This window comes from Astatotilapia calliptera, chromosome 10, assembly GCF_900246225.1.
Source record: "Astatotilapia calliptera chromosome 10, fAstCal1.2, whole genome shotgun sequence".
NCBI lineage: Eukaryota > Metazoa > Chordata > Actinopteri > Cichliformes > Cichlidae > Astatotilapia > Astatotilapia calliptera.
The window spans coordinates 7,045,779-7,073,002 of record NC_039311.1 but is presented as its reverse complement, the minus strand read 5'-3'; the positions used below and the strand labels follow the sequence as shown (position 1 = coordinate 7,073,002).

Genomic DNA, 27,224 nt, shown 5'->3' with positions numbered 1-27,224 from the left:
ATGGCACAGTGATAGAAGGTCCTGAGGATGCGGGGGCTTATGCCGAATCTTTTCAGTCTCCTGAGAAAGAAGAGGCGCTGCTGCGCCTTCTTCACTGTTTTGTTTGTGTGTACTGACCACGTAAGATCCTCAGCCAGATGTACACCAAGGAACCGGAAGCTGCTCACTCTCTCCACAGCAGCGCCGTTGATGGTGATGGGGGTGTGTACTTCTCTGCATGGCTTCTCTGATGGTGACCTTTGTTACTTTGGTCCCAGCTCTCTGCAGGTCATTCACCAGGTCCCCCCGTGTGGTTCTGAGATCTTTGCTCACCATTCTCATGATCATTTTGACCCCACGGGATGAGATCTTGCGTGGAGCCCCAGATCGAGGGAGATTACCAGTGGTCTTGTATGTCTTCCATTTTCTGATGATTGCTCCCACAGTTGATTTTTTCACACCAAGCTGCTTGCCTATTGTAGATTCACTCTTCCCAGTCTGGTGCAGGTCTACAATACTTTTCCTGGTGTCCTTCGAAAGCTCTTTGGTCTTGGCCATGGCGGAGTTTGGAGTCTGACTGTTTGAGGCTGTGGACAGGTGTCTTTTATACAGATGATGAGTTCAAACAGGTGCCATTCATACAGGTAACGAGTGGGGGACAGAAAAGCTTCTTACAGAAGACGTTACAGGTCTGTGAGAGCCAGAGATTTTTCTTGTTTGAGGTGACCAAATACTTTTTTTTTTTCACATTCTGTCTCTCACAGTTGAAGTGTACCTCTGGTGGAAATTACTGACCTCTGTCATCATTTTAAGTGGGGGAACTTGCACAATCGGTGGCTGACTAAATACTTTTTTGCCCCACTGTAGCTGCCAACATCTGTGAACAAATATAATTCTGTAAAGTTGTTCTATGTAGTGTGTAACTGTTAATCCATCCATCCATCCATTCGCTTCCGCTTATCCTTTTCAGGGTCGCGGGGGGCGCTGGAGCCTATCCCAGCTGTCATAGGGCGAGAGGCAGGGTACACCCTGGACAGGTCGCCAGTCTGTCGCAGGGCCAACACACAGGGACAGACAACCATTCACACTCACATTCACTCGCACATTCACACCTAGTGGCAATTTGTATTATCCAATCAACCTATCCCCACAAGCTGCATGTCTTTGGACGGTGGGAGGAAGCCGGAGTACCCGGAGAGAACCCACGTAAACACGGGGAGAACATGCAAACTCCACACAGAAAGACCCGGCCTGATGGTGGAATTGAACTCAGGACCTTCTTGCTGTGAGGCAACAGTGCTAACCACCGTGCCACCGTGCACGGTGACTGTTAATATAGAGCATTATTCAATTTATTGCTAATGCAATTATATGGCACATTCACTTCTGAGGAAATTTTAGATGCCACTCATCATCAGAAAGGTTGCCTACCCCTGCATGCATTTATTTCATTATGTTTAGATTACCTTAAATCACTGGTCGCTTGTCTAAGTAAAAACTCCTTGGAACATCTGTAAGTTGTTTAGAATGATGCTGCAAGGGTGCTGACAAAGTCTTCCAAGTACTGAGGTCACGCTGTTACTGACCCACCTGCATTGGATCCCCATTAAATTTAGAGTCCATTTCAACATTCTGGCTTTTAGAGTTCTTCATGGACAAGCACAAACTTATATCAATAAACTTTGAAATCTTTATGTCCCTAACATGCCCCTGAGGCCATGTAGTTGAGGCCTGCTGGCTGTGCATCATACAAAGCTGAAAACTAAAGTAGACAGTGCTTGTGCAACTCTGGAAGGGTCTACCTCTGAAATATGTGGTCTCAGTGGTCTCTTTTAAAATACGGCTAAAAATGAATCTTTTTGGCCTTGTGTTTGGTTAACTTTGGTGTATTTTGTTGTGAAGTACTATGTGATGTTTACCTTAAAAGTTGCTATTGTTGTTGTTTTGTTTTGTTCTCACAAGAAAAGGCAAATATGCTCAAATTATAAGTTTTCACAATTTATTATCAGACTGTTAGAATTTCCACTTGTTTTATGTGGACCTCTGGCTCAGAGGCAAAGGCTGCTGGGCCCAGGCAGGAAACACTTTTATTGCATGTGGTAAAAACAGAATGTTAACACGATTGGTAAAACATTGGAGGGAAGACTTTAGACCACACCTCAGGCTGCACCTTTCAGACACCTATTGCAACATGTAATAATAAAACATGGAGAAAAGACAATTTCAAAAAAACCCCACTGAAAACCGATTAACATTGACTAGAAGCTAACTCTGGTACTAATGTTGGTCGGTCGGTGGGTGGGGTGGGGGGTTTAAAGGGACCAGATTATGTGCTGGAACTCCTCCATAATTTAGGAACCACAAAAGTAAAAGTTCAGTATCGACATGGGAAGAACAAGGCAGCAGTTGTGAATGTCAATGACCAAATAGTCACAGACTTCATCATGGTGGCACGAAGACCCAAAGTCCTCTAGTGGGCCCTGTGTTCACTGCCCAGCATTGCTCAGCATTGCTTAGAAAACTAGAATTGCCAGGTCCACCACTGGTGCCTTGTGATAAGCACACTAACATGTATAAGGAGGAAGGACATCTGCAGGTCACATTGTCTTAGTTTTTAATTGGTTTACTTGCCTGTTGGACATGTTTCGGACCTCAGAAAACAAGTTCTTGTACTGGGCATTATTTTTTGTCTAATTACATGAATTGTAAATAATGAAAGGCATTTTGAACAAGAGGATATTCTGTTTCTCTCCAGACATGCTGGTGCCTCAACAGTCTGCTGAGTCTACACAAGGCCATTTTCCCATATAGAATTAATTAGCCTTAATTCCCAAGGGCACTTGCCTTTCCATCCCTCTGTGCTTCTCTAGGGCATCACATCTAGGATTAACCATGGGCCAGCATGAAGTTGATCGAGAAATTTATATAATTTTAACTTTGATTTTATATATGGTCTTCCGAAAGACAGAGGGATATGTCACATTTTAGGTTTTTAAAAGCAAGGAAATTAGTGCTTTTATAAAACGGATGGTATTTTTTTTTCTTCCAGATAAATAGAAATGTGTTTTGTTTGTTTTTAATTTTGAAATCAAAGGCTTGGGCTTGGATTCGCGCTGCTCTGAACACTGCAGCCTGTGGTATTCACATTCCAAGTTGAGGAAAATCTAATATCACAATATTTTTTGCCTACATCACGATACATGACATATATCACAATATGTTTAAATAACCTCCAAAAACAAATGTTATTTTTAGCCAATCAGTCATTCAAATCGATCCCTCAGTGTTTTGTTTTGTTTTTTACAAACGACTGTACTGTCAACAGTATGTTTCTTCCTGTTATCAACACTAGACCTTTACCAGCAAACGATCACAGCAACATAAAAGGACATGAAGCAAAAATTCACCACGGTGTACCAGGTAGAAAATGTTCCATTTGGGAGGGGGAAATTAATGATGCATTCGCAGAGTTTGGGAGAAAAGACACTCACAGTGAATTGCATGCAGACAGCTTAATATTGCCATGGCAATTTATACTCAATGGTTACGGTAAAGCCATTTTAGCCATCATATATGGAAAAACTTGTGATACAGTATATTCGATATATCGCTCACCCCTAAGTCCAAGACCTTAAAGAGTATTGAGATTTGGAAGTTGCAAGAGTTAGATTGAACATAGTCACTTATATATCAAGTTTGCATCAGAGAAATTTTCATTGCCTTCAATGTCTTCCTATCACCAACTCTGCTGTGGTTGTGTAAGATGTAGTCAGAGTTTCTAGCAAATGCTTTGTTTATTGCAGATGTGCCGGAGTCTAATCGGAAAACCTAATTTGAGAACTTGGGCCCATTGTCAGTGACAACTTTATCTGGTATTCAGTGTATTGCACACATTCTCTGGAGCGTGTCAGTAGTGACTGGAGCTGTAAATACCTGAAGTGCAAGACTACTTGGGGCTCCTATTTTTTTTAAATCAATGTAGACAACCAGAGGATCGAGGCAACAAACAAGGCAAGTCCCCTGGACTGGATTGGACTGGGTGTTTTAAACAGAGAGACCATCTACACTTCCTGTTTTGTAGGACTACACGATATGACCAAAATTATATAGTGCAATTCCTACAAATTTAGTGAATAGTTTATATCATTACCACATCAAAAGTTTCTTTTTTTTTTACATTTAGATTAGATTAACTAATATGGACCTTACATGGTGTTATCCAGTAGTGACACACACTGGATGACTCACACAATCATCCAGTGATTGGATACAATGGCAAAAAATGCAATGGCAATTTTTTTTGCATCTGATTGCAAAAAATGCAATGGCAATTTTTTTTGCCATTGCATGAAACCATATATTTATAGATGTAACTTGTAATAGACATTATTTATTACATGGCGTACCACAGGGAAAAGCCTGTTCTAATGTTTGAGTCTGAGGTTTATTATGAGGACCTGGCTCATATTTGCCTCTGATTCATAAACTCTCTCTGTACTCTTTAATGTGATTCTTGCAAAGAAGGTTTGTTGTGTTTGTGTCTGTGGTGGGGACCATTTTCTTGTATAATTTGTGCAGTTTTCTCCTCCATGTCACACTTTTCATAACTGAATCACGTCCACGCCACAGAGGTAGGCCCTCGTTTAGGAACGAGCTCCTCAATTTGTTTTGCCTGGTTCTTCTGCTGTACCGTGGTGATTATTGCAAACTGTCATCTAAGTCAATGAAAAATATTACAGTAAACCGTGTCTTTTGCGACAGCACAAAATAAACAATAGATGTTTTGATATCATCATCTGATATATTTCGTTATATCTCACATCTCTGTATTGAGGTGCTGGTTCCACGGATCGGCAACATCTGCACTTTATAAAGAACTCAAACAGCAACTTGCTTAGAGCCAAAATAAATTTTACACATATAGTATAACTTTAAACAAAGCTACATTCAACATCTATAGAACAAACTTATACAGTTACACAAAAACTATACTAAACAAAGTTGTTGGGGTTTGTTTTTTTTTACTCGCTACTGAGCAGGGTGAAATTCTGAACAATAACTCCACAAAGTCACTTCAAACCTTAACAAATAGCCAAGGCTACATTAACATTTTCATCATAATAAAAAATAAAAAATTTCATTGTATGTTGTTAGCCTGTCTCTTACCATTCTCACTTTCTATATTTTTGGCTAATTTCACTCAGTAATATTCGAGTGTTTGTACTCACAGTTTTTCAACATGCTTTGTTTTTAACAGTTAATATATATTTTTTGTAGAAATGCAGAATTCAGTGACAAGAAACTAGACAGGGAAACAAGCAATATTGTTTTAACTGTCCATCCATCTTTTTCCACCAATTTTCTTACTTCTTTGACATTACACATGATCGTTGTGATGTATGGTATCACACATCACATTTGGAGTGACAGGATATTGTGCTATAGTTTGACTCACTTATTAACACCCAGGCATTTTAAGACAGTTATAGTTGGCAGGAGCTGCTCACTGACCCACTGGTACATTAATGATTATTTTCGTTGCTGGGTTTCTTAAGATCTCAGCAGTTGGAAGTGGGTTTGATGTACACAAGGATTGATTGAGTCAGGGGAGAAGAGCTACATGGATATGTTCATGTACCCAGGTTTGGCTAATCAGGGTGCAAACAAGCAGTACTCAAAATGCCAGCTGTTGCTGTACACATGTTACTGAGGCTACGTCCACACGTACCCGGGTATTTTTGAAAACGTAGATTTTTCTATGCGTTTGCACCTTTCGTCCACACGTAAACGGCGTTTTCGGTCACTGAAAACTGAGATTTTTAAAACCTCCGGCCAGGGTGGATATTTTTGAAAACTCAGTTTTTGCATTTCCGTGTGGACAAGAAAAACGGAGAAAACGCAGAAAATGCAGCGTCAAGGGTGTGCGCCTTTTTTGACGTAATACTGTGCGCCACGTTATTGTTTCGGTGAAATGAATTTCTACAATACTGTTACTGTTAATTGTACTCTCTGCAGCGTTTAAATGCTTACATATACACACACAGTTACTGTCCCTCCACACATACGACTCGGTTCTGCTTCTATGCCCCATCCTTGTTTACTATTTCCCACTGAGGCTTCTAGACTTCTGATTGGCCAACATTTCTACATGATTAGAAATATATTGCCACCATTTCTGCGTTTACGTGTGGACGGGATTATTTTTTAAAACGGAAACGGAAAATCTCCGTTTTCAAAAATACCTGTGTACGTTTTTTTTTCCAGTTAAATGATAGATGGTAGCACTTTATATGTTTATTTATTCTAACAATTTGTGGTCTTTTGTTATGCAGTAAAGGGAACAGCAAACTTGACTACTTTGTATGGAGAAACCATTGTTATGCCATGCAATGGTGGAGCTCCACCACCGAAAGATCTGATGTTCATCAAGTGGAAATATGTAAGTACACACTGACATTGAGTTACTTGTGAAGTAAGCAACCAGCTGTGTGAATATCACCATCCAGTCTAAAGCTGGGCATACACTGTGCAATTTTTTTTCAGTCGCATTATGCAGCTTCTGCTCAAACAGTAGGATTGAATCACAGGGATTAGAAGTTCGTAGGTCACAATGCATGGTCTCACACTATACAGCCCGGTGCTCTGATGCGACCTGTTGTGAAGGCCCACCTTTTAGCACATCCCAGCACACCCACTCACTAAACTCTGAGCCTTCCTTCCTTCATAACACGACCTGAGTGCTCACACTGTGCGTCCATAACATGAAGCTTATAACACAAAATCTGTCTCTCTCTCTCTCCCTCTCTGTCTTTCACTCACACAGACACACACCACCACCATCAACTTTGCTAAATTGCTAATGAAAAACATTGACCAGCCAGCTGCAATGGAGCAGCAATGTCCATCCAACTCTTTTCACGGTTGTTGTGTGACAAATTGCACAGTGTATGCCCAGCTTAAGGGAATGAATAAAATAAAACTATGAGAGAGTGTCCTGTCTAGGGCAAAACTTTAGGCTTATGTCCATCATAAATCTACAGCTAGTGTCTTCAAGACTTATTTAAAGAAGTCAGATAAATATGGCTCCACTTAATCCACACTGTAATTAAAGAGATTACCTGGCAAAGATGACCTGTTGAATTTTGCATTATGAGTTAGCAGTGTACACCTATTCTAATTAGCAGATATGTGATGCATTTGTACGTTCTACTTGGAGAATGCTTGAATGAAAGCTTAAAAGCATTGTTTAAAATTGTTCTATTTTTGTGCATGTCTATTTAAATACGCTTGAAGAATGAAGATTTGTACAGATTTGACAAACCCTGTCTTCTTTGTCTTATTCTTCTGTTGCCTTACACTTTAGGAAAAAGATGATGGCACACCTGGTGATCTGTTAATCAAACAGGCTCACAGTGACCAGGCCACAGTTCAGGCCACAGATGGTTATGCTCAACGGGTCAGCATCAATAGGCACTTCAGCCTGCTCATTACCCAGGCCTCACTCAAAGACCAGAGGACTTTCACCTGCATGGTGGTGTCAGACGCCAACCTCATGGAGTATCCCGTCTCTGTTGTTGTTTACAGTAAGCTTAACTACAATCTTGAATTTTGCTCCTCCCCTTATTTATTCACCAAGGCTGTCTAAACTTTATTTTTGTAAAAACAACAAAAACAAAAAACCAAAGCGAGCTTTTGGTAAAAGTGTGACATAATAATATTTCTAATCTTTTTGCAACTTTAATTCATGGTGGCTGTAGCTACAATGTAGCTTCCCCATCACCAGTGTGTGAATGTGTGTGTGAATGGGTGGATGACTGGTTGTGTAAAGCGCTTTGGGGTCCTTAGGGACTAGTAAAAGCGCTATAGAAATACAGGCCATTAATGTCAGACTTGTGGTTCTGAAATGGGAGACAGAGCCTTCAGCTTTCAGGCTCCTCTTTGGGGAATCAGCTCCCAGCTTGGATTTATGAGACAGACACCCTCTCTACTTTTTAAATCAGGCTTAAAATTCCTGGATAAGTGGCCTGATTCAGCGATAAAGCACATAGTTAGGCTGGAACAGGTCCTCCTTTAGTAATGCTGCAATAGACCTGGCTTCTCGGGGCTTACCATGATAAACTGGGCTTTTTTGTCCTCTCACCCCTTTGGACGCATCATGCACCACTCTGCATTTAATTAAGGAGTTTTCATTATTCTCTTGCCCTCTTCCACAGCATGTCTTTTGTCCTGTCCTCCTCCCCTCACTCCCAACCAATCATGGGAGATAGCCGTCCCTCCCTGAGCCTGGTTCTGCCTGTTAAAAGGGAGTTTTTACCTCCCGTTGTCTTTTCCCGCCTGTCCCATTTGTTTTTTTTTTGCCATCAGAATTGTCTAAAGGCCAAGAAAGATGCCCAACGGATTTACTTTACCAAATGGACCATCCCAGCCTTGCCGTATTGGTCTATTTGATTCACCTTTGTTTCTATTGTTTATTTTATTTTATTTCCACCTGCTACACATGTGACAGACATGGCTGGGGGAAAGGAAAGGGAGAAAGAAAGAGAGGTAGGGAAAGAAAAACAGTGGGGAAGAGGAACAGTGATAAAGGGCAAAAAACAGCAAAACAAACAGACAAAAAATACATATATCAATCACCTGGATCACCTGTTGAGAAAGAAAAAAAAGAAAACAAGCAAAAACAAAAGAGAGCAATATAATAAACAACATCATTGCAATAATCTATGTGAATATAAAAATAAATACTAAATATTGAATATTATTGTGCAGCACGTAAGATTGACAGCGCACAGTGTGCTTTGAGGTAGGAGCCAAAAAGGGTGTAGTTTGTGTCTTTGAGCAACCGTGTGTACACCTGTGAGCATGAGCGTGTTTGTATTCAAAAGGTTCCTTCATGTAATGATCTGCTAGAGGGTGTGGGGAGCCATAGCCCTGTCCTCCTGAAGCAGGTATGGAGGAGATCTGGGCTCCAGACATCCAGAGACCCTCAGAGCACAAGAGACCAAGAAAGACCAACGGAAGGGCAACCGTGCCACTCTCTCAAAAAGAGCTGAGGAAAAAGGAAAAACTACCTCCCGTTGTCACCAAAGTGTTTGCTCATTAGTGGTCGTCTGATTGTTGGGGTTTCTTTGTATTATTTTAGGGTCTTTACTTTACAATATTACGGCAACTTTTGTTGTAATTTGATGCAATCTAAAATTTGAATTTAATTCGAAACCTTGATTTTGTCCTTTTGTGTTTGCAGAGAAGCCATCACCAGTGCGGATTATAGACAAAAGTGAATTATTACAGAAAGACAAATTAACAGCGGTAAGTCTCAGTGTTTGTCCATCAGATGTGTCAGGTTGTTCCATGATGCAGCGTGAATTGTGTATACAGAAATGTTTGCAAAATCTAGTTATGCAGTATTAGGTGAGAGAGAGAGAGAGAGAGAGAGAGAGAGAGAGAGATTTAGTGGTGGAGAATGCAGAAAGCATGACCTTGTTCTTATAGCATTTTCATTAGATCACAAAAGTCAGTCAATGTCTGTTTTGCCATGAAGGTGACTGTAATGAAGGCAGGTTTTGTTGTTGACAGTCACTGTTAGACTGCTCCTTCTGAAGGCCACGTCTAATTTTGTCACAATGTGGTTTTTACTTGTGAAAGTACTAAGAGCTTGCTTCAGCATTATACATGAAATAGTATCAGCTTAGACAAGTCTTTGTGGTTTACACTAGGCTGAAACGAAGCTTTATAACATCTAAAGCATATTATACAGTAACCAGTGGCATCATTGTAACATTGTATGTGTAAAATTACATTGTCTGTCTTTGCAACAGAGACCTTTCATAAGATTTCTTTTTTCAATTTGAAGTGACTTGCTTCTTTGGTTATCTCTAGGCCAGAATGTGCCTGCTCCGCTCACCTCTGCAAAACCATGTTTCACAGAAACTTGTATTTATACACGCTGTTACTGCACAGAAAGCAGCTGCCGTATTCTCCTGAACAATAGCTGTCGTGACTTAGACAATACAGCTACATAAGGGCTAGTATAAGAGGACTATAGTCAAAACTAGAAGCGAAGACTTTGTAGAGTGTTTTTTTTTTTTTTGTTTGTTTGTTTGGTTGGGTTTTTTTGCAAGTTTTAACAGTTTTAACTGTTTTAACATAATCCTCTGCATATCTGTATATTCCTGAGCTCCTGTGCTGTATTATCATTAAAATGGTAGTAAAAACCGAAACAATTGTATACTCCTGTCTTCAGCCCAGCTGCGGAAGCCGCAGCACAACATGCAAGGTTAAAAAAATCGAGATGTGCACAATTAGCCAACACACCACAAAGATTGTGTTGTGCGACACATGAGACACCAAAATCGGTGTGCAAAGTTTCATGCTACCATCTGCACCTACCCTGCAATGAACACCCCATTCTGCAGGCATTAAGTAGTAATTGTTTTTAAGCCGAGATGAGGAAACTTTCATAGCAGATAGTATAAACAACTGAAGTAGGGGAAAAAAGAAATTCCAAGCAGTATTGAATGTGTATGTTACATAAGATGTGACTAATGAAAGGAAAATAAACTGATGGAAAAATAATAAAAAATGGAAAACTTGGCCCCTACAATCACACTTTCTGTTGTATATGTATGCTGCATTTTGCTGGTATAGCTTTGGTCCACTTGTCCTTGAAGAGGAAGGGGCACTGCAGCTCAGATATTTTTGTTTATCTAGATAACGTTTAACTTCTAGAAATTATGTAGTTAAAAGTTAGATGTTTTCTTGAACTTAACCATGTTCTACTTTTAGCTCCGACCACCATGATTGCAGCAGTAGGAAGGAAATATATTTTGGAATAATGTCTTTTATGCTTTAAGTAGTGTTCTAAAGAACCAAGTAAATATTTAAATGGTGATTTACTAAGGGAGAAACACTACCCAAACCTAACTGCCACTCGGCCCTCATTAAATCATGAATAAACTACGATTAACCACAGTTTTTTTGTTTTGTTTTTTAAAAGCTGAGTTCAGTTGTACTGGTCATACCCAGGCCTGATTTTTTTTTTCATACCAGTTGCATCAAGAAATCGCTTAAGTAGCAACTTACAACTTTTCTGACAAATTTAAGTAAATTAAAAGATCAATCTCAATCTAAAGAAACCTCTGATAACAAAGTTATTAACATTTATCAGTTTGGAAAGGGTTACAAAGCCATTTCTAAGGCTTTGCGACTCCAGTAAACCACAGAGATTATTATTTACAATGGGGAAACCTAGAACGCTGGTGAATCTTCCCAGGAGTGGCTGTGTGATGAATCACATCCACTCCTAAGAAGTCAGAAAGGTCAATCAGAGAGTCCAAGTAAATGTCAGCAGTTGTTAAAATTGCTGTACTTGACATATGACATATCTGTGGGATGTTAATGATCTAAAACCTTTAAGTGTGACAAAAATGCAAGTTGGTGTATAATTGTTTATGTTTTGTTTTCTTTCATTTTTAGGTTGGAACATGTGTTGTGGCAGAAGCAAACCCTCCAGCCACTATCAAGTGGAGAAAAAATGGACAACTTTTGAAAGATGATCAAAAATGTAATGCATTTCTTCCCTTACGGTCACCTGTAAACTATCCAGTTACACTGGGGAAGTTGCTGTCATAGATATCCCTCTAGAGGGCATCATATTTATTCAAGAGAATAGCTAAAACGATATATGATAAAATTCATTGCTTACTTGTCAGAAGGAACACAGTAATACATTATAATTATTACATAAATGTTACATAATTTCCATAGGGATTAATAAAATATTCTGATTCTGATTAATAGGAAAGTCCTTGACTTTCATTGTCTAAATCAAAGCAATGTTGGAATAGTAACAGCTGACGAAATCTGTGTGTCTTTGACTGTTTGTTTGTCTGTCTGTCTGTCTGTCTGTCTGTGTGGGTATGTACATGTGTCTGGTGTGGTTGTCATCTTGCCTTTCCAGCTGTTGTGATCACTAACCACTTGAAGCTGGATCCTGACACAGGCCTATCCACCATGCTCTCCACCCTCCAATATGCAGCCACCAAAGAGGATGCTGATGCAATCTTTGCCTGTGAAGCCACACACACACTGATTAATCAGGAGACTGAGCTGGAACCTTTTCCCATTCACTGTGAGTGGAAGGCAGTGCTGACATCTGTCTGTATCACTGTACTACAACTATATGAAATCTGTTTTTTCCATCTTCTCATATAGAGCTACATTGCCACAAAGTAATTTTAATACTTGTATGCTTAAGGTTTTTAGGAAATAAATGGCTAAAATGCTTTCATTGCTGTTAGATAAGATCCAATGAAAATTTTGGAAGAAATTCCGTAGTGTGTAAAACTGCATGCTTCAACTCATGCACCATGTTTTTTAAGAGATTCCCTTCAAAGGTGTGGAACAGGGGCTCTCTCACTGCAGCAAACCAAACTGTGAATTTTAAAATCTGACAAGAGGAAATGTAAAATTCTTTGCATTTCAGGGATGTTTTCAGTCTTAATATTTTTTTTTTTATTATATACACTACCAGACAAAAGTTTTAGAACACCAATTCTTTCCAGTTATTTATCACAATGCAAGGCGATTAAGTCCAATGAATAGCTTAAAATGGTAAAAAAGGTAAGTAGAGAACTGCCAGAGGATAAAAAAATACATTATTTATTATTTAAAATAATAGTTATATAATAGTATAATATAATGTAATAGTGGTCGTAGTAAGCAAGTCTCAGTTTCAACTGTGAAGAGAAGACTTCGACCTGCAGGTTTGACTGCACGAGTTACAGCAAGAAAGCCATTGCTAAGACATCAGAATAAGACAAAGAGACTTGCCTGGGCCATGAAACACCACCATTGGACTACTGAAGACTGGAAGAAGGTATTATGGACCGATGAATCAAAATTTAAAATCTTCGGTTCATCATGCAGGATCTTTGTACGCCTTCGAATAGGTGAAAGGACTGTCAAACTGTCAAACATGGAGAAGGAAGTGTGATGGTCTGGGGCTGTTTTCCTGGATCCAGGTTCAGTGACTTGTACAGAGTGAGAGGCACCCTGAACTAAAACAGCTACCACAGCATTATGCAGTGCCATGAAATACCCTCTGGTATGCACCTAGTTGGTCAGCGGTTCATCCTACAGCAAGATAATGACCCAAAACGTAAGTCCAAGCTATGCCAGAACTACCTCAGGAAAACAAACCAGATGGTAAGCTTGAAAACATGGAGTGACCAGCACAGTCTACAGACTTAAACCCCATCAAGCTAGTTTGGGATGAACTGGACAGAAGGGTGAAAGCACAGCAACCTACAAGTGCCACACATTTATGGGAATGTCTGCAACAGATATGGAAAGAACTTTCTGAAGAATATTTGATTCTATTGTAGAAAGAATGCCACTGGTCTGTTCAGCTGTTATATGTGCCAAAGGTGGCTACTTTTATGACTCCAAAGTTAGAATATATTTTGGTCTATAAATTGATTCCATGATTTCTTTTTCCACTGAATTTGTTTAGTTTTACTATGCTTTCATTTCAGCGTGCAATGAGACATTAAACTGCATAATAAAAATTAAAAAAAATTGAAAAAATGGGGTTTTCTAAAACTTTTGACCAGTGTATAGCTGCCATGTTCAATTTACTTTCAGTTTAGCCACAGATTAATCCTAATTACTGCATTTCTCACCTCTCCTGTCTTTTCTGTTACTGGAATGTTAGATTAGATGGAAGGGGGTTGTTGGATAATTAAGTCCTTGCTGGGACTACATCATGGGAGAATTTTATATTTGTGAATTGCTTTCAGTTCATACCTATCGCTCAGTAGATAAAGTATTGATCAATAATAATAATAATAATAATAATAATAATGATAATTTTATTTTATACCAATTCAATGAGTTGAGCCAGTTTGAGAGTTATCTATTCGTCAGTTGGAGGTGTCTTTGAATAATATTTCATATTTACAGATCCATCGGAGCAGGTTACTCTCCAGATTATGTCACAGCCGTCCATTATAGAAGGAGATAATGTGACACTAAAGTGTACTGCTGATGGCAACCCTCCACCTAGATCCTTCTTTTTTCACATTAAGGTGAGCCAGATCCCATTGTTTATCTTGCAGATTAGTAAAAATGTTTCTTGATCCACCAAACGGTCAAAAGAGACTTGGCACTTATGTTCACGTAGAACACAAGATTTTCAGGTTTTGGTGGTCAGAGGACCTCCCAAAATGTGATGATCTCAGGTGGAGTTTTGGTTAGATCATTTTTTGACCACATGTAATAACTGATGATGCCACATTATTTACCCACCTGATAAATTCAAATTTAGTTGAGTTTTTACTGGTGTTATAAAAATCTTGACAGACATAAATGTAAACTCCAGCTTGACTGGTTGACATATATTGTACTTAATGCATGCTTAATATGCAGTCACTGACCACTTTATCACATCTGTTCAGCTACTTATTAAGACTAATAACTAATCAGCTAATTTTACAGCAGCAACCTAATGTATTTAAGCATGTAGTTATGATCAAGACGACTTGCTCATGTTTAAACTGAGCGTCAACATGGGGAAGAAAGATGGTTAAAAAGTGTCCTTGAATGTGCCGTTTGATGGTGCCAAAAAGGCTGGTCTAAGTAGTTCAGCAGCACTGTAATTTTCCCACAAAGCCATCTCTAGAATTTACAGAGGATGGTCTAAAAAAGAGAAAGTATACAGTGAGCAACAAATAGCAGCAAATGTCTGTGTGAAGATTCTATGTTGATACCACAGGTTAGAGGATGGCCAGAATGCTTCAAGCTGATTGAAGGCAACAGAAACTCAAATAACCACTTATTGTAACCAATGTGCAATGCAAAAAAGCATTTCTGAAAGTGCAACACTACAACCCTTGAAACAGAACAGTATCAACTGTTCAGGCTAGTTGTGTTGGCATAATAGGGGGATATTGTCTTGGTACACTTTTGGCCCCTTAATAGCAAATTGAGCATCTTTCAAATGCCACAGCCTAGTTGAGTATTTTTGCACACTATGGCCATTCCTTTATGATGATTAAGGCTTTTCTGTGGTCCAACCTGATACTGTCAAGGTCCAACTAATGAAGTGCCCCGTGAGTGAATGTGGTACTTCTAGTTATTATTGTCTTTTTGTCTGTTTTTTTTAATGGTATTTCTCTTAACTCCTGCTCTTCACCAGGGCACGAAAGTGCTGGTTGAAAATTCGGACAACTACACTGTAACTGCCATCAACAGAAAGGATACGGGTGAATACAAATGCTCACTGGTTGACAACGAGAAAGTGGAGGCCTCCCAGAACATTGTTGTTAGTTGTGAGTACTTATGACATAACCAGAGCTAAAGCATACTATAACATAACAAAGGACCAAGGACAAATGACTGTGGCAGAACAAACAAAATATAATGTTTCCCACCTGGAGTGAACATTTTTTAATTCCTGTTTATAACAAGGCACTTTGTTTACTGATGCTTTTGGGTTGTGTTTTTTTTAAATATGTTTCCAGCTAAAATAATATCCATAAATTTAAAATATTCAGAGGTACAAATTAGCTTAATCTACAGACATACTTAATCATCACTGATTAATTACACTGAATGAGTATGAATATGTTATTCTAGTGTTATTATTGTATCATTATTATTATCCTATTATTACCCCACACACCCAGCCATCCATGTGATGCAAAAGAAAATATGAATCATCAGATCTGGCCACCTTCTTCCTTTGCTCCATTGTCCATTTCTGATGCTCACGTGCCCGTTGTTGGTGCTTTAGGCGGTGGACATAACCCTAACTGGTTTAGAACCAGAATTAAGTTTTTCAGCAGTTTGGGCTATAGTAGCTTGTCTGCTGGACAAGGTGTAAAAACAGCCACAGCTGAAGGTGCTGTTTTAACATTGTCCTCTATGGGCAAGGTGGATGGGGGAGGCTGCGCTTCGGTGACATTTCTTAGAGAGAACCATAAATCTTATCTCAGTGAGGATGACACTGGATGAAAGAGGACAACAATTTTTCAGACTACTCTCCAGCCTCAGTCTTTACAGTTGGTAATGTCAACATGCAGTAGTGGGAACATTCAATGAAAAATCTAATTCTTCATAAACTTAAACTGTTACTGTTTGAAAACCGTAAAAGATATCAAAACACCGAGTAATACCTGAAAAGTTAAAGGTCTTGGGGCCCATTAAAAGTTTTGCGTTTTTCTCTAGCTCAAAGTATGCTGAAGTAGTTAAGTTTCAATGTAGGGTGGGTTTGAAGAGGATTTATTTTTTTTAAAAAAATCATAAGAAGTTTAAAAGTTACAAAAAAAAGTAATAGCACACCTCACCAGAGGAAGCTGAACATTTTGGTATCAGAACTTTTTTTGTAGCACAAAGTATGTGGAAGTAGTTAAGTGCCAAAAATGTGCAGCAGGATAACAATCATGTGAATGCTTAAGAGAAAGTTGGCAAATGGCGACACGGTGAATGAATACTATGAATATAATTAGAAGGTGAATCAATAGAGAGTGTGCTTTGGATAGCACAGGATGATTACACTGTGAAATAGACGTCATCTATAAGTTTTCAGAAAACAGGTAACAGGAACAGAAAATGACACTTTACCGCAGTGAGAGCCAACAGACTGAATCAATGGCAGTTTTTTCCTTTGGCCTAAAATGGCCAAAATGAATGAAACACTGTGCTATCACACTAAAGAACAACAAGTGCTATACCGTGATAAAACAATAAATAAACAGTAAAGAAATACATTTTTAAAAATTAACAGAATTGAACTTGACTCTTTTTTTTCTGTTGTATGTGTTGCCAGACCTGGACCTAAGTCTGAGTCCCACTGGAGAGGTTGTGAAGAACGTTGGGGAAACCCTGTCTGTGAAGATAGAGAAGAGTACCTCAGGTGATGCTAAAGAGTTATGGAAAAAGGTAAGGACTGTGTGAATACATTGTTTTTCAGAAAAGAGGCATTTAAAATATTAAAGTAAATGAAATTGTTTGCAAGAAAAGAAGACATTTTCTAACTGCGTCTTTGTGTAATATGGCTGTATAAACTCCATGTTAGCTTCATGATATTGAATTTCCACTTAAGCTAACATTCCTGTGACCTTGAACAAGAGCAGTGACTAAAGAGTAGAGAACTATTTGATATCATCTGATTTACATATCTATTACCTGTCCTTGGTAGGGCCACATGCAAAGGCAGCTGAATAAGTAAAACGTAACCAAATTTGGTGATAAGCAAATGTATATTTTGCTGTTTCACTTACATTAGAGTTAAAGGTCCAGATTATTAAAACATTGACTGTATGTGATGCTGCTTTGCAGAATGGAAAGATGGTGAAGAGACCAGAGTTTAGTAATTTGACCTTTGCCGATGCTGGAGACTACATCTGTGAAGTTTCACTGACTGGTCTGACACGACGTCAGAGCTTTCAACTAGTCATAGAAGGTGAGGAAGAATGCAGTCTTCACACACATTGATACTTGGCAGGACCACTTGGCTTCATATTTTAATACACAATACTGGGGTCGCTGTAGCTCAGGTATTAGAGCAGGTCACCTACTAAATGGAGGGTTGGTGGTTCGATCCCAGTCTACTGTTGATGTTATTGTCACTGAACTTATAGCTTTGAGGCTTCTTTCATAAATTCTCTTGAACTTTATACCCGATGCACCTTCACTGTAAGATTTACAAGGGCATAACAACTCAACAATGTTTAGTTTGGTTGTCTGAAAAAAAAAACTATATGTTGTAATATTTTGTAAATTCAATTATGTTGCATGGTCTGATGCCAAAGATAATAATGTAAAAAAGAAAAATAATGTGTTTCAGGGAAGCCTCGGATCACCAACCTTACTAAATATCGTGCTGCTGATGGCAAAGACACAGTCCTAACCTGTGAAGCTGAAGGAGTACCAAAACCCCAGTTCCAGTGGAGCGTCAATAACCCAATAAAGGTAAGTGTTGTCATCGTGTTTTAGTACCTTAAGCACATGTCCAGTTAGACAATGGAGAGAGTATCAAAGGGTGGGTCGATCCCTGGCTGCTCCAGTTTATGCAGCTGTAAGATAAAAGGAATAGAAAAGTAGCTTGTATGAACTCCTACCAGAATGATTTTGCTCGATGGGTTTACTGTCAGATTTATTTACAACAGCTTGTGCTGCACAAAGTGCTTTACAAACTAAAAAGGAACTAAATAAGGCACATGCATGACAATGATACAATAAAAATATAAGATCGAAAGAAAAATACAATAAGATAATAAAAACAACTAAGAACAACAATGACTCGAGGCTATTAAAGCAAACAAAAAAATGTGTCTTCAGTAGAGATTTAAAATTTTCCAGTGTTTGTGAGTCTGGGACCTGCCACAGAGAAGTCTCTGTTGCTACAAGATTTAAGTTTAGACCTTGAAGTGGATAACATGTAGTCGAAACACGTTCAGAGACATTAGTTGGAAGGTATGGCTTTACCTTGGCTAGCTGTCTGAGATGGGTAAAGCTACTTGACTAGTGACTACTGAACTCAACTGCCTACACAGTTTAAAGGAACCATGAAAGTACACATCAAGGTTTTTAACATTTGTCTTACAATGAGCAGATAAAGGGCCCAGAGTACTGTCGATATTTACTAACAGAGATGCCAAAAATAACCATTTCTGTTTGGTTTTCATTTAGTTTTAAAAGATTTAAGGACATCCACTGTTTAGCGTCTTTAAGGCAATTAGTCTCTTCAAGTCATCTGCAAAACAGTAAAATAAAAGGTTATACTATGAAAAAATAGACCCCAGTGACAACATACCGGGTCAAACAAGGCTGGACCCAAAATTGACCCTTAAGTCACCCATAATTAAGAGGGGCTATTTTTGAGCCATGTTCATATAAAAGGTCCTTCCAAATAAGTATGACTGAAACAACTGAAGAACAGATCCTTTAAGGAGGATATCATGGTCAACTGTGTCAAAGGCTGCTGCCAGGTCCAACCACAAGAGGGCAGCAGGTCTGCCAGAACCCACAGTTAATAGAATATCATTAAAAACCCCTAAAAGTGCTGTCTCAGTGCCGTGTAGTAATCTAAAACCAGATTGAAAAATTTCAGAGATCCCATTAAGCCTGCAACTGTGAGTAGACCAATTTCTCTAAAACATTTGAAAGAAAGGGGTGCTTTGAAATTGGCCTGTAGTTAGCCAGAACAGTTGGGCCCAGACTGTGTTTTTTTAAAAAAGGGGCTCACCTATAGCGTCTTTAAAACATGATAGGGAACAACCTGTAACAAGGCCAGTGTTAATTAATCTCTGGATATAAAGACCAGTAATATCAAAAATATTTTTAGTACACTTAAAAATTAATTTAAAATATCAGAAAATCCTTGATGCTTTCACAGCTTAAGTTAATTATCCCAGGATCAAGAAATGCGACACAAAATTGACACACTATTAAACCATTAGGTGCTCGTCTTTTAGGTGCTGATCAAACTTAAGAAAAGTTCTGGTCATAAAATCTGAAAACTCTTGGATAAAGTGCTTATAATTGTGCAAAGGCGCAGGACTATTCAGGTGTAGCTCAAAAAGCTGGATTTCGAAACTTGAGAATGAATAATCCTGCACTGCTTTATGGCAACGGAAATGGGTGTTGAACACTATAGCTAAACCAGCACCAGTAGGTCTGAGGGAGGCTGAAGAATGAGCTGGAGGAAGAAAAAGCAACAGACTTGTCACGTAGAAGCCAAGTTTCTGTCAAAAATGGAAAATCCAGCTGCTGCGACTTTAAGTCATTTAATACAAACATCTTGTTTGCTGGTGAGCTAGCATTTAATAGAGCCGGGAAGGGTGCAGACGTTAAAGTATGAGCAAGGGTGCGAAGATTTGTGGGATACATGCTATGTCCAGAGGACCGAAGCTGCTTAGGAAAACGCGACACAAAAGTGACACACTATTAAATCGTAGTGTGGACCAGCTGATCCAATGGCGTGGGATCTCTAGGGGCAACAGGCAGAATCCATCTAATAGTGTACTAATCTGGTCTAGTTCCATAGAGATGAGCCCTGATTCTGGCGAGTGTACTAGCCAGCTTTTCCCGTTTCCTTGGGTGCTTCTTCCAGTGTGTAGCATAAGGACATGAGGATCCTAGGACATTTTGAGATATTATATATTGAAAGGAAGAGAACTAACATCATGACACCATTATGTAACTGACAAAGAACATAGAAAATATCCTGTAGAATAGTTAAGCCAATACAATGTGTTGTGTGTGTGCCTTCAGGAGGAGAGCTCCTACATCAATGGCAAAGTGATTCATAAAATCACCATAGTCCCCAAGGAGAACTTGAATATCACTTGCAACGTCAGTAACCGCCTGGGACAACATGCCGAGACAATCAGTGTTTCCTCTGGTAAGTTAATGCTGTGAACTACTTAGTTGGTTGGCTTTATTTTATACAGACGTGAGGAGTGAGAGAGGTGTGATAATTCTGTGCAGTGGATAACTAAAGTCAAACAGGTTTGAACAGACATCTTCTCAATATCTTTTAAATTCCAGTACTGTAATGCTGCTTGAAGAGAATCTATCAGTCTGTACTAGCCTAATTAGGCAGCATTTATAATCCAATACCAGCTAAAATTCAAGCTGGTCCTGATCTCTTACTGATGTGTGATGTGTTTCTTAATCAAAAGTAGTGTATTTCAATCTATACCTTTGTAATGAATACAAGACATCAGATTTAATGTTCTTATTGTTTGTTATGAAGCTATATCTATATACAAGAAATAAAAGACCTGAAAAGTCAATAGATATATTCAAGAAAATATTCGATTAACAATCAAAAGCAAATATGATTGATTGGAAAATATTAATACAGCTGCAAAACATTCTACAGTTTTGTTATCTATCTTATGCATTAAATATTTAAAGTTGTATTTTTATTTGCACCACCCATGTCCTTCAATGTGAAACTTTAATGTTTTCCTTTCTTTGAGAGTATGGTCAATTCCTTTATTTAAATATAAATTTCTACAAGTTATTTAGATCTGTTATCAACCGTAGTAGTTATTTGCTGATTTAAACTACTACAGAATGTGTTTATATAAAACTTGCACTTACAATTAGTGGAAAAATCTTTGATTTCCTATTCTGAGACTACATTTGGCCAGCCCCGTCTCCGTTTACATCAGTGCAGAATTTTGTTTGGCTTTAAGAAGAGTGTTTAGACAAATGGTGTTGGTCTGTTTTATTTAATTTCTTTTCTTTATTTAGTTCTGATATATTCATTTTTCATTTCAGTTTTTAAGGAGGAAAATAAAGGAAGAGGTAAGTGATTTTGATTTTCTGTGCTATTACCTAATTTGACTTTCTTGAAATACATAAGAAATTATACATAATTGCAAGTTTAACTGCTCAATGTGGGTTCTGTGATTAAGCCTGGGCATGGGAACCATGCCCAGGCTTAATCATCCAATTTAGGGTCAAGGGGGTCCTTGTCACATGTATTATAGGGCAAATGGTAAACAGGTGTCCAGTCAATCACAGAAAGAGAGACAACCATTCATGCCTATGGCCAGTTTATAATAGCAAATTAACTATCCCATCACTTTTGGCTATGGCAGAAGGATTTGAATTCAGGGCCTACATGCTATGAGGCAACGGTGCTAACTGCTGCAGTGCTAACTACTGCACTGTGTTGCTGGTTATATTATAAGATGCCTATTCTTTTCTATTCATTATTCCCTTAATATATAATGCATCTTTAGGCTTTAGTGCTTTGGTGTTATGAAATGCAACATTCCACTGTGGACTGCCATTATTGCCGTCTTGCAATCTAAACAGATTGTTTCATGTCACTAAAGTAAATGTGAACAAATCTCAGAATTATAAGCATTGCATAAAACAGTAGACCTATCTGATAAAATTGCATTGCTTGAGCAAAGAGGATCTCTGTAGTTCAAGAATCATTGTGAATATGCTAAAGAAGACACATTATGTAGTTTTATCACAGCTCAACTTGTTTGTGTGTGCATGTGAGCGTATGTGTGGGCATATGATAATTTTAAGCTGAAGCTGTTTGGTGCTGTGTTTACAGGATCTCGAGAAGATCGGGACCAAGCAAAGCTCATAGGGGGTGTTGTGGCAGGGCTCGTCCTAGTTGGTATTACAGTGGGACTCATCTGCTGGCTCTGCAGTAAGAAATCAAGGTATTGCCCACAGTGCAGTGACTCACAGGGCAGGGTCAAAGTCATTCTGTAGGTGCATCATAATTTTATATTCCTATTTTCACCACAGACAAGGAACCTGGAAAACCAAGGAGGAAATAAATAGATCTCATGAAAACGAGAAACTAACGCCCATTGACTGTGTTTAAAAGGCACTAGCTGAAGAGGTAAGCATTTGGTTGTGGAAAGCACATGTGCAGTCAGTTTTAAAGGTAAATGGTTAAATTAAAACCTAGTACAATTCCATTCCATGTCTCATTTCTTTAGGTTTCTCTAAGTTTGGCCATCTGCCCTATCATTTTATCTTAGGAGGTGGATGATGGACAAATAGCTTTTGAAAATTTCCCAAGCTAAACTGAGCAAGAAATTTTAAACATGCTTTTGCAAACACCCTAGTTTTATTTTGGATGCTTGCATATTTTACTTTTCATGAAAGCGAGAAACTACCAGGGTCAAAATTATTAGCCTCCCTTATGTTCATAGCTACGTCCTTTCTGACTGCTAACACCGTGCAGTCATTTGCAGTTTTCACCAAGTCTCACACATGTCTCCTGAGCAATCCCAGGCTGTTCTGCTTTGAATTTCTCAAGTTCCTCCACATTTGATGTTCTTACATAGCGGACCTTGGTTCAGACTTTTAATGGGATTCAAGTAGCAGCTTTGTGCAGGCAGACAGAAACATTCGCTTTGGTCTTCTGGATGTAGTTCTTCAGTAGGAGCGACGTACGTTTTCAGTCGTTGTTGTGTTAGAAAAAAACCAATGACCAGGACCCAGTTTTGCTACTGACTGCTTTAGGTTTCTTTCAAAATTTTAACATATCCCTCTCTCTTGAAAAATGAGATTTTCAATCTCAATGAGATTTTTTTACTTAGATAAATAAAGGACTAATAAAATAAAAATTCCCAATGATTCCTTCCACCTTAATAAGATTAGCAGTTTTGTTTACATTATCAAGGACAAAGGATTACAGATCCACTGCACAGCCAACTCTATTGAGAACTATGTGCTTGCTATGTGGTCTTGTATACATGTTCAGAGGTTTATATGTGAAGACCTATTCACACGGGTTAGTTGCTATATCCCACCCTCCCAAGGTGTGTGTCATAGGTAACATAAGTGAATTAGATATGGAATAAAATACATCATATATATAGTCCTTACTGTCTTTTGCATCGCTAAGAAAACTGTCCTTGTGAACTGGGAAAAAAAGACAAACTTTATAAATGAACTTACAGACTACTTTAATAGTACAGTTTAGAGTCAAATATTCAGTCTGTTACTGTTCTTATTGTCTTTCCTTAGGGATTAATAAATTAAGCTGATTGCCTGTTCTGATTGGAGAAACACATTGGAGAAAATATCTGCTTCCTCAAAAACAATTAATCCCTAAGGACATTATGTGGTTACAGTGTCTTCAAGAAAATTAGACTGCATTAAATTAAATAATACAATATATTACAAAGTTATGAGAAATAGCTCTAATGTATACAAATAGCTCAATTATAAATATCCAGAAAATTACAAAGATATATATATGTCAATTAATATAGATTGACATTTTATTTTCTTATTTTCACTGTAAATAAAACGCATGTAACTATTGCACTGTGTACTGTGAATTAGATGGAGTTGCCGCTCAGTAGATTTGGGTAATCTCAGTCTCTCACTGAACATGCTCCTCTCTGACACTGCCTTAAGGGAGTCTGGAGAGACAAATGTTGCAGGTTTTTATTGCTGGACATGGTGCTTACTGGGTCCAACCTGGGCATGGTTGCTGGCCTGCTTCCTTTAGGGTTGTGGCCTGCGGTGCCCTCTTCGTGTTGCACTGGGGGCTCATTTAAAATAAATAAATAAATAAAGTTACATTATTTACAATACATACTGAAAAATAACTAATCTAGGTCTTCTAGATGCAGAAAACGTGGTCACACAACAATACACAGTGCACAACAATACACTACACTAAGTTGTAGTGCCTCTTCACCTCACTGTGCAATACCTTTTGTGCAATACTTTTGTAAATAGTCAACAGTGCAATAGACCTCAATACTTGAAATGTGCAATTCACTTGTATTTTTATTTTTTATTCCTATTTATTCTATTTATCCCCTTCGTATATTTTATTTTTATTGTCTCTGTATTATATATATGTGTGTGTGTGTGTGTGTGTGTGTGTGTGTGTGTGTGTGTGTGTGTGTGTATATATATATATATATATATATAATATTCTGTAACTCTGTAACTTCTGTCGGTGCTGTGCTTTTTTGGAAATCGAATTTCCCAGAGGAACCCACCCGAGGGATTAATAACGTTCTATCTTATCTTATCTTATATATCACAGCAGTGGCTTGTGCTATGGCTCAATAACATTTTTTTTAATCTGGAAGGATTAATCATACTGACCTTAGTAATTTTTTTTCTAAAATAATGCTGCTGCTGTTGTGTGCCAATAGAAATACATTCTTTTCTCAAGAAACTATTATTTTTAGAATTGCTATGTTGGTATGTTTGTAGTTTAGATCTTGGTTTTAAATGATTTTCTGACTGCTGAGTAGTTACAAAAAAAAGAGACTGAACTGATCAGAAGCGTTTGAATATTTGTTTGCTTTCAGAGGTTAGATCTGATTCAGCAAAACAAAATAGTTATATAAATCTGGATTTGCTGAATCAGACCTCAGTCCATCCTTGTGATATATTAAATTCAATTCAGTTTAAGTACTAACTAAAATAAATTGATATAATATTAAATAGATATTTAATATTCCATGTAAAAATATTACATTCACATGAGTAAGCACTTTTGCAAAAGTGGGAAGGAAAAACTCCCTTTTAACAAGAAGGCATCTCCGGCAGAACCAGGCTCATGGAGGGGCGGACTGCCATGATTGGTTGTGTCTCATATTGGAACTTCTGGTTTAGATAGCTCTACGTCTGTGAATCATTGTCCACGATAGGGATTTAAATCAAATCCGTTCACTGTTGTGCTCTCTAAGACTGTGAGTTTGGAAAAAGTGTTGGTAGCATTAGCATCCTCCTGTGCCTAAGTGAGAAAGAGTGACAGGAAAGCTGCAGTAAAGAAATGATGTCTTACTGTTGTCTGTGTAAATCGGTTGGATATTCTTCTGTCAACTAAGCTTCTGTGTGTAAGCTTCTACTTTTTTTTGTGGATCTGTGCAGACAAATATAAATTTTGATGTACCTCTACATCATTTGCAGTCATCATTACTAAAATACATGTTCATCATATTTCAGTTTTGGCTGGCTTGACACGTTTCTCCCATTACTTTAGGTTATTGCTGCACGACACTACCAACTGGTCATCTGCTGTGAGCTTGAAACTCTGTTTATACTATAAAACTATTTGTTTCTACCTACTTTTGTTTGAACAATTGAATTCTGACAACCAGCCCAACACCAACAGAACACCTGTTGGTGTCCTTCTGCTCTATGGATTTCTCCTTTGGTTGCTACCTACCCATAAATGGTTTCAGAAGGATTACACTAAAGAGACCCGCTACAATCGACTAGCTCTGGATCTTTTTCAGCTCAGCCAGAAAATAGCCACGCTGGAAAGTTGGATTTCCATCTTTCACCGAAGATGGGAGAATGAACTGCTGCTGGACTCCCTGGAAAAACCCACCCTGTGTCAATCCACCAATACTTCTGTCACTCCCTGCAATTGTTCATCTGTCAAAACAAAAACACAAATTAATTCATCAATAAGCGGCATGTCAGCACAGCTGATACATTCATCAGGGAATTTTCAAAGTGTACATTACCATTCCTGTTATCCTGTGATGAAATACAATTGCTCATGTTATTGAGATTATTGCTCCTGTAAAAACTATTGATATATATGGTCCACCAAAAGCACCCTGGGACAATAGTGAAAGATGGCAAAAAACACTGCAGGAGAGTTGAGAGAAAATAAACTACAAATTAATTAATTTAGAAATCTATGAAAAATGCGCTATACTGCTAGAATAATTACATTAACCAGAAAATCCTATGTCTCCCAAGTGATCAACAATAACCAGTCAAATTCTGCTTTTTTTTTCATCCACTGATGAAGTATTTTATCCCTCCAAAACCATGCTAACTGAATTTCCTTCAGTAAATGAGTGTGATGAAATTAAATCATTTTCTAAATATGATAAACGGCTCTCTCCACTCTGGTAAGCAATCATTCTGTTGACAGTGGGAAGGAAAAACTACCTTTTAACATTCAGAAACCTCCAGCCGAACCAGGCTCAGGGAGGGGCGACCATCTGCCTGAACTGGTTGGGGGTGAAGGGAGGCGATAAATGCTATGAAGAGAGTCAGAAATTACTAATAACTAAAAATTAAATGCAGAGTTGTGTATTAACACACAGTAAATAAAAAAGGTGACTGAAGAGGAAACACTATGTGCATAATGGGAATTCCCCAGCAACCTAGACCTATTGCAGTCTGAGGCCTCAGATCCAGCCCTAACTATATGCTTTACAAAAACGAAAGTTTGAAGCCTAATCTTAAAAGTAGAGATAGCATCTGTCTCCTGAATCCAAACTGGAAGCTGGTTCCATAGAAGAGGGGCCTGAAAACTGAAGGCTCTGCCTTTCATTCTACTTTTAAATACTCTAAGAACCACATCCACAGTCTGAAGGCTATTTTACACTGAATGTGCTGCATAAAAACAACAGAAAATTCAGGTTTTTCTGGATCCAAATTTGTTGTGGAACCTTGGCATAATTTTGGATAGGGATCTCAATTTTGATAATGCCATGAATAAGGTTAATGCGATTACTTAATTATTCTATTACTTCACAAGCTCTCAGTGGTTTGGGCATCCAGTATATCTCTAACCCAGTCAGACCTCTTAGGTCACCAGGTTCAGATCATTTAACTGTTTCCAGAATCAGATCTGAGTATGCTTAAGGTGCTTTTAGGTACTGGGGTCCTCTTCTTTGGAACAAGCTACCTGCTCACCTGATCAGTTACATCTGTGTGTAAATTCAAAATAAGACTTCATCATTGTAGGCCTGTGT

The 27,224-nt window shown here is 38.3% G+C and overlaps 1 protein-coding gene across 1 annotated transcript in view; it reads left to right on the top strand.

Moving 5' to 3' along the window:
* alcama (activated leukocyte cell adhesion molecule a) overlaps window positions 1-26,707 on the top strand; it is a 36,295-nt gene extending 9,588 nt beyond the window's left edge. The window contains exons 2-16 of the mRNA XM_026182028.1: window positions 6,312-6,418; window positions 7,343-7,562; window positions 9,221-9,285; window positions 11,452-11,539; window positions 11,936-12,106; window positions 13,939-14,063; window positions 15,173-15,305; window positions 16,805-16,917; window positions 17,317-17,440; window positions 17,825-17,949; window positions 20,254-20,383; window positions 21,271-21,297; window positions 22,067-22,178; window positions 22,267-22,363; window positions 25,487-26,707. Of these exons, the coding sequence (XP_026037813.1) occupies window positions 6,312-6,418; window positions 7,343-7,562; window positions 9,221-9,285; window positions 11,452-11,539; window positions 11,936-12,106; window positions 13,939-14,063; window positions 15,173-15,305; window positions 16,805-16,917; window positions 17,317-17,440; window positions 17,825-17,949; window positions 20,254-20,383; window positions 21,271-21,297; window positions 22,067-22,178; window positions 22,267-22,345 (1,619 nt within the window). The 3' untranslated portion in view covers window positions 22,346-22,363; window positions 25,487-26,707. The remainder of the gene's footprint in view (window positions 1-6,311; window positions 6,419-7,342; window positions 7,563-9,220; window positions 9,286-11,451; window positions 11,540-11,935; window positions 12,107-13,938; window positions 14,064-15,172; window positions 15,306-16,804; window positions 16,918-17,316; window positions 17,441-17,824; window positions 17,950-20,253; window positions 20,384-21,270; window positions 21,298-22,066; window positions 22,179-22,266; window positions 22,364-25,486) is intronic.
* The last annotated feature ends 517 nt before the right edge of the window (window positions 26,708-27,224 follow it).